Source organism: Danio aesculapii, chromosome 9, assembly GCF_903798145.1.
Source record: "Danio aesculapii chromosome 9, fDanAes4.1, whole genome shotgun sequence".
Taxonomy (NCBI): domain Eukaryota; kingdom Metazoa; phylum Chordata; class Actinopteri; order Cypriniformes; family Danionidae; genus Danio; species Danio aesculapii.
Window position 1 is genome coordinate 42823689 of NC_079443.1, and position 8398 is coordinate 42832086.

The window sequence follows — 8398 nt, forward strand, 5'->3', positions numbered from 1 at the left end:
TGAAAGTATAACATGCTTTATATTTAAACAGTAGACATCTTAACAATAGAATAGAATAGTTAAAGAATTTTTTATATATTATTTTAAGATTCTCCTAAGTTTAAATTCAGAGTGTGAAGCGTTTTCTCCCTTTCATAGGTTCCGATACTCTGAGGATGATGTGGTTGCGTATATCGTACAGATCCTTCAGGGTCTGGACTACCTGCACAGCCGGAGGATCCTGCATCTGGACATCAAACCAGAAAATATCATTGTCACTTACATGAATGTGGTGAAGATTATCGATTTTGGTAGTGCACAGACCTTCAATCCTCTGTTCCTGAAGCAGTTCTCCCCACCCATTGGAACACTGGATTATATGTGTAAGACATCATTTTAATATATGCCAGGTTTCATATATTTTAACATATTTTTGTTTAATAGAGGTCAGCTCACAAGAGTTGTGGAGTAAATGCACTACTTATGAGGGATACAAGAGGCTGTAGTCTTTATTTTTGTTAGTATACCCATCTCTCATGCTGAAATAAAGAGTTGGAATTCTGCTCAGAACAAGGTGAATTAAAATGTTAGCAGGGCAAGCTCAAAAGACTCTCGTGCAATAGACAAAATGATTAAGCTACAGTAAATATGGCATATTTTGTTTATTGTTAAATTTGTAACATCTAGGCTACATTTACTTTTTTTATATTTTGTAATGCAGTGTTTCCCAACCCTGTTCCTAGAGGCACACCAACAGTTCATGTTTTGGATGTCTCCTTCATCTGACCCATTAACTTCAGGTTTTGGAGTCTCTTCTAATGTTCTGATGAGTTGTTTCAGGTGTGTTTGATTAGGGAGAGGATGAAAATGTGTACTGTTGGCGTGCCTTCAGGAACAGGGTTGGGGAACTCTGCTATAATGTAACAATAAACAAACCACAGCCTGCAAATTTTGTATTAAAATCAGAATCAGCTAAAAATCTCTTAAAATCTGCTGATTTCCCAATGGTAGGTCATTCATTAGGTAGCATGTCATATCAGCATGTGTAAAGCACAATTCTCTCTTCATCTTCTGCATGAAAAATGGCAATTTGTTTTATTATAGTACATTTAAAGAGAAGTTAAAAATGTTTAGTATATAGCCATATTTGGCATTTCTTCATTGGATAGTCCTGTGGTATTCTGTTCCATCTCATTTTAGATACACTTTCCATGCCCCCAAAAAAGTCACACACTTCAATATTTAGTTGGACCGCCTTTAACTTTGATTACCCAATGCATTCAATGTGGCAAACTTACAATATGCTTCTGCAATGCCATAACAAGTATTCCCATCCAGAGTTGCATTCATTTTTTTGCCAAGATCTTGTATTGATGAAGGGAGAGTCAGACCGCTGTGCAAAGTCTTCTCCAGGACATCCATGATAGATTTTCAATAGGGTTAAGGTCTGGACTCTGTGGTTTCCAATCAATCCATGTGTAAAAATTATGTCTCATGCTCGCTGAAGCACTCTTTCACAATTTGAGCTCGATGAATCTTAACATTGTCACCTTGGAATGTGCCCGTGCCATCAGGCAAGAAAAAAATCATTCAGTAAATTCAGCTGACCTCATCTTTTAAGCATATAATGTTGCTGAACCTAGATCCGACCGACTGTTTCATTCCCAGATCACAGCACTGCCCCCACACGCTTGTATGGTGGGCACTAGGCATGATGGGTGGATCACTTGACTTTGATTACACCATGAATTCAATGCGGCATCATTACAATATGTTTCTGCAATGTCACTACATTCCCATCCAGAGTTGCATACATTTGTTTTACCAAGATCTTGTATTGATGATGAGTCAGACCACTGTGAAAAGTCTTCCCCGGGACATCCCAAAGATTTTCAATAGGGTTAAGGTCTGGAATCTGTGGTGGCCAATCCATGTGTCAAAATTATATCTCATTATCATCTTGTCATCTTAGAATGTGTCCGTGCCATCAGGCAAGAAAAAAAATCGGTCCGTAAATTCAGGTAGTCAGCTGACCTCATCCTTTAAGCACATAACATTGCTGATCCTACCCTGACCAGCTGCCGCATCCCCAGATGGTGGGCGCTAGACATGATGAATGGATCACTTCATCCACCTCTCTTCCTACCCTGATTTGCCCATCACTCTTTAACAGGGTAAAACTGGACTCATCAGACCACATGACATTTTTCCATTGCTCCAGAGTCCAAGTTTTAGGCTTTCTAGCAAATTAAAGCCATTTTTCCCTTTTAGCCTCAGCGATAAATAGTTTTCTCAAGGCTACACACCTTTTTAGTCCCAATTCATTTAGTTACTTTCACATTTTGTGTGGAAATACTTTTACTATTAAACATAGTCGTGAGTTCTGCTGTTGTTTTTACTATTTGATTTCACCGGACATTTAAGTAATCACCAATATAAATAATTCAAGATTTTATTCAACCATATTTCTACCTCAAAGACGATCTTCACTATCTTTCCAATTTGCAACAATACAGTTCTTAATCCAATTTTAGTAGTTTTTAAATCCAGTTTTAGGAGTAGCAATCTCCTTGATTTTTTTCCTCGCTTGATGCATGCCAATAATCTGACCCTTCTGAAGCAGCTAAAACATGATCATCCATGCAGTAATTATCCATCGGGAGTCTCTTACCTATTTTATTTAAATCCAGATGGTGACTTTTTTAGATAGGCAGTGTATATTACTGGACACTTTCTAATGTGTTTTAATCTGTGTTGTTTGCTGAAGCTCCAGAGATGCTGAAAGGAGATGTTGTGGGTCCACCAGCTGACATCTGGAGCATTGGCATATTGACATATATCATGTGAGTGTTTTCCTCTGCAACTCTATCTAAGAAAATGTCCAGATTTGCCATGTAGCACTTTTTATGCTATCTACAATTGAGTTGCAATTCAAACATAAACGTGAGCATTGGAATCTGGACATTTGTGTCATGTGTTTGGTCTCCTCATTCCAGAAGCTCTCTAGAGCTGGTGAGCTGTCAGTGTCTGTGATTGTGTTTGACATGAATGCTATTCCAGTGTGTAACTTGATGCGCTTGTCATGCTGTCCACCATTCAGGCTCAGCGGGAGGTTGCCGTTCACAGAAAATGACCCTGCCGAGACCGAGGCCAGAATACAGGCAGCCAAGTTTGACCTCAGTAAGCTTTACCAAAATGTGTCCCAAAGTGCCTCTCTGTTCATCAAAAAGATCCTGTGCAGCTACCCTTGGTGAGTAAAACAACGCAGTGTGAAATACTCATCTGAGATGTGTAAATGACCTTGTCTGGCTCACATTTAACCAAAAATCATGACATTTTATTTCTTGCATAGTGGAATGAAGGCTTTTTGGATCATTACATTTGCAGTGTGACATTATAGTGATTAAAATTTAGCATTTTCTTTCACAATTCATAATTAAATAATTACAGATGTTTTTACATAAGCGTTTTTAAGAGTTCACACTAAGATATTGCTTGATGCTATAAGCAGGTTTCGCATGCTGCCCCAGATAATTGAGCCCAAGGCTCCCGCTTGGTCAATTAGCATGTAAGGGAGTCTGAGATCAGGTATGTCCCGAGAGCTCCCCCTGGTAAAAGGAGTAAAAGAAGGAGATGGGGTGGAAGGGGGAATTTTTCCAAAATGAAGATAAGGCAGTAAGACGAAATTAGTCAATTTATTGTAGGCGTGGATCAATCTGATTGGATAATTGCTAATTATGGATGAGAGACCAGCCGCGATCAATCATATCACATGCCCCTCTCAAAATTAGTTTATAAAGCTTCACTTATAAAATGCAATGAAATGTGAAAATGATTAATTACAGTAAAGAGGTAAATCTAATTAAATTTGCCACTGAGAATTATTGTAATTTTCAAATTATTGTAAAGCCCCCATGCAACCAAAAATGTATTGTATTATATTAATCTATTAAACATAATGCAAAGTAGAGTTTCTTGCATTTTTAATACATATTAATAAGTAATATAAATTCTAAATATAAAATACATGCATGTAATATACATACATGGCAGCACAGTGGAGCAGTTGGTAGCACAATCGCCTTACAGCAGACAGGTCGCTGGTTCGAGCCGAGCTGGTTTGGGTCACAGGGTCAGTTGGCATTTCCTCCGGGTGCTCCGGTTTCCCCCACAAGTCCAAAGACATGTGGTATCGGTGAATTGGGTAAGCTAAATTAACCGTAGTGTATGTGTGTAAATGAGTGTGTATGGATGTTTTCTAGTGATGGGTTGCAGCTTGAAGGGTATTCGCTGCGTAAAGCATATGCTGGATAAGTTGGCGGTTCATTCATGGTGACCCCTGATTATTAAAGGGACTAAGCTGAAAAGAAAATGAATGAATACATACATGCATACATACATACATACATACATACATACATACATATATATACATATATATATATATATATATATATATATATATATATATATATATATATATATATATATATATATATATATATATATATATATATATATGTATATATATATATATATATATATATATATATATATATATATATATATATATATATATATATATATATATAGAGAGAGAGAGAGAGAGAGAGAGAGAGAGAGAGAGAGAGAGAGAGAGAGAGAGAGAGAGAGAGAGAGAGATAGATAGATAAGTATGGTAATTCATACTCACCAAGTATGGTAATTCTTTTTCAACTATTTCCCTAAAACTGTTTATAGAGAGAAGATTCAATCAAAGATAGCCTATAGAAATAAAAATATATATACATATACAGTGTTTCCTCTTGGATTTTTTCCAGCTGTGGCGGCAGAGTCTGTTGGGCCTTTTACACAGATCTGTTAACTACCTGTGGCATTATTTCAATAACAAATGTTGTGTACGCAGTATTAGAAGTCGAGAGCGCATTTAGATAATAAGAGCATACGAATCTCTTTGCTAGCAAACCGATTTCCTCTGTTCGTGCACAAAACTTCTTGCGCGACCTCAAATATACGCTGTTTGAGTGCAGATTATGTTGTGCGCTCTCAAATAAACGCTACTGAAGTGCTATTAGGGTGTTTATGTAACAAGTGTGTTGCCAACATTCATTAGATTTGCTAGGAATATTTATGAATTTCTCCAATAAATCTACCGAGCGGCATTAATGCGTCCTGAAGTAAAGTGAAACAGAAACCATGTTCATCTTAACTGAAAGCTTCTCCGTGTTTGCTAGCGTCACACACCTGTCAGTCAGTCACCATGTCACCTTAAAGGGTAAACAAATGATGCACAGCACTACGGATTACAGAGAAGGTCGCGCTGTTATAATTCACTTACCTTTTAACACGTTTTGGTGAGATTATATCCCGCTCATGTAAAACAACAACGACTGAATATTTCAGCAAACAGCACCTTTCCACTCTCAGACATGTAATTTTTAGCTCTTATTACAGCTCTAATTACAGTCAATCTCAGTGTATTCTGCTCCGTGTATTTCAGGGCCCGTCCGACCATCAAGGACTGCTTTACCAACTCGTGGCTGCAGGACGCGTATCTGATGCGCCTGCGGAGACAGACTCTCACATTCACCACCACACGCCTCAAAGAGTTCCTGGAGCAGCAGCAGCACATCAGAGCCCAAGAGGCAACAAAGCACAAAGTCCTCCTGCGTTCCTACCAGAGCAACCCACAAACCCCATCCACCCCTCAGTGAGCTCCAGCACGGCATGAGACATGAGGCCACGGCTCCGGGGTTCTCCAGGACGCGGACAGAGAGAGACACAACCTCAGGACATCCCACTTTATGTGTGTTTACGCAGATCAAGCACAGGAGTTTAACCAAGCTGGGGTCAGTTCTGAAACCAGAAACACACACACACATACAAAACATCCAGAAACAGAAACAGCATTTACCTCCATTAGCTGTGGCCAGCATGCACGGTGTTTATTGTCCCGGATGTTGTTCTTACTTTACGCTCCTTTAACAAAAGCAGTTTGAATCTCCAGTGAGGGGTCAGATGAACTTTAGATTCGTTCTGCTTGATAAGAGCGACTGTATTTTGTACACAAAACTAAGAAGACAGCAATCTAGTCCCTCACTTGATGCAAAAAATGTTACGTCGATGTGTTTTTTGTGGCGTCTTCCAGGGCCTTGAGATTTGTGGACAAAAAAATGGTGTATATCTTTTTTGAACTAGTTTTTATGGCATAAGTAGTACTTTTATTACTGCTAGTTGTTATACAGTAGTGATTATCAGTACCAAACAAACAAAAATGAAGAAAAACAAGATGCTTTTTTGTCTTTTACTACAGTGTTTTGACCTTAACCGAAGTGGATTGACTTTATTGTAATATCAAAAGGCCTCACAGCTTTAGGGAGTGATTCTTTTGGCAAGAATTCCCTGTACGGTTTGGCTAATCAGCTTTTTTTTTTGATATGTTGAAGTCTAAGACCAGGAATGTATTATATATTTCAGTGCATACAGTAGCATTCAGCATGCATCTGTGAATAGCATATGGACAGAACTGTCAGTTTTCAGACTCTGAAGCTGTTTTACGTAGAGATCAGATGGGTTAAGATGTGCCTGGAAACTACCTAAAGATTTTTGGATGTGTGTTAGAAAAGTGACTTTTTTTTCTGAAGGGACTAGAATATGTTGTATAACACATGTTAGCTGCTGCCGTGAATGTTTGAGAGTCTTTAGTCTATTATTTGAAGAGGGTTTTTGCTGTAAGATTCATTTATACTCATGAATGAGAGTAACTTTATATTGAAAGCGATCTAATTTTTGACCTAAATAACACAGGATATATATTAACGATATTAAATACATCAAATATATTGATCACATAAAAAATCTGAGATTTTTAATTACTAGAAGAAGGTGTGTTCTTTGACTTATGTCCATTTTGACATTTAATGAATCCAAAAATACGAGTTTTAATCTTGATTTCATTATATTATAGACATCATTATGTTACTTTCATAGTTTTATCTTGATTTATTTTTGAACAGTGTGGTGAACAGAGTCAGTATTCTATTTTTTATTTCTTTGTGTTTGTTTAGTTAATTTATCTAATGAACAAATGACGATTGTGTCAGTCACATCGATAAAATAATAGAAATCACATTCACAAAGTAGCTAAAGTTAAAAATAAAGTCTCTTTAAAAACTAATGGTACAGATATTTTTAAAAACAAAATAAAAACTAAATTCATTCTCTGTTTTTCAAAGAGGTTGAGCTGCAAAAGTTTGCGTTGAATTTAATGTTATCAAAAAACAAGTAGTGTATGGTTTAGTTAGGAAGAATCAACTAGTTATTATTAATTTGTATCAATTTTGTCAATAATAATAATAATAAACTAGTCTGGCGAGTATTATAAAATCGAATGTAATCTACTTGTTTAAATTTTGGAATCGGATTACATCTAGATTACATCTACACTGTAAAAACTGCTTGGTTCCACACAATCAATTTGTGTTGGGACAACATGAAGGAATTAAGTTAACTTATTAGTTTTTACAAATTTAAGTGGATTGAACATAAAACATTTAAGTTGTCGCAACAAAAACTCAAGAATTGTGTTATTTCAGTAGTTTGAACAAACGTCATATTTTTGAGTGTAGATTACATGTGATAAGAAACTGTCCAGTACTTGTGAATATAACTTTTCAACAGATTTCATAGGCTAAAAATGGGTCTTTGTGAGTGTAATTACCATTGAATTATTTTTAAAACCGGTAGTGACCTCAAACAGCAGGAAAACACATTATTTTTCACAAATATTGGCTTCGACATAGCTCTCAAACTCGATTCCTGTAGGGCCGCAGCTCTGCGCAGCTTTGCTCCAACACCTAATCAAACACAGCTGATGCAACTTATTAGGGTGTTCAAGACTACTAGAGACTATTAAGCAGGTTTGAGTTGGAATTGGTTGGAACTAAACTATGGAGAGCTGCGGCCCCTCAGGAATTGAGTTTGAGACCATTGGCTTAGATTGAATGAATGACTTAGTGTTTATTGCCATACTTGCGCACATTTATTTTCATCCACTTTGCATAAATGCCAACATTTTGGGTTTGTTCTTCTATCTAATTTGTTTATTATTTGGCTTTGGGGGTTATTCAAATATGCGCAAGAACTACAACTGAGAACAAATGGAATCACGATCAAGAGGAACGAATTCTGTTGTTGTGAATAAGATATGATGTTATTTGAGGTGTGTTGGTTCGTTCACTTCTCTTTCAGTCATGCCGAGCAACCCTTTAATGTGAAACTAAATCGAGCTTTTCTGGAATGAATTATGTTGCACTAAAACAGTGACAATGTGGAGATAAAATGAATGTTTTACAGTAGAATGAAGTGTGTATATGTCGAAAACGTGACTTTTCTTGAATAAAATCTGCTGTCAGCAATA

The 8398-nt window shown here is 36.9% G+C and overlaps 1 protein-coding gene across 1 annotated transcript in view; it reads left to right on the forward strand.

Annotated features, from left to right (window-relative positions):
- Positions 1–8398, forward strand: part of spegb (striated muscle enriched protein kinase b) — a 160820-nt gene extending 152422 nt beyond the window's left edge. Inside the window, exons 38-41 of the mRNA XM_056465766.1 lie at positions 139–362; positions 2747–2822; positions 3080–3229; positions 5480–8398. Of these exons, the coding sequence (XP_056321741.1) occupies positions 139–362; positions 2747–2822; positions 3080–3229; positions 5480–5693 (664 nt within the window). The 3' untranslated portion in view covers positions 5694–8398. The remainder of the gene's footprint in view (positions 1–138; positions 363–2746; positions 2823–3079; positions 3230–5479) is intronic.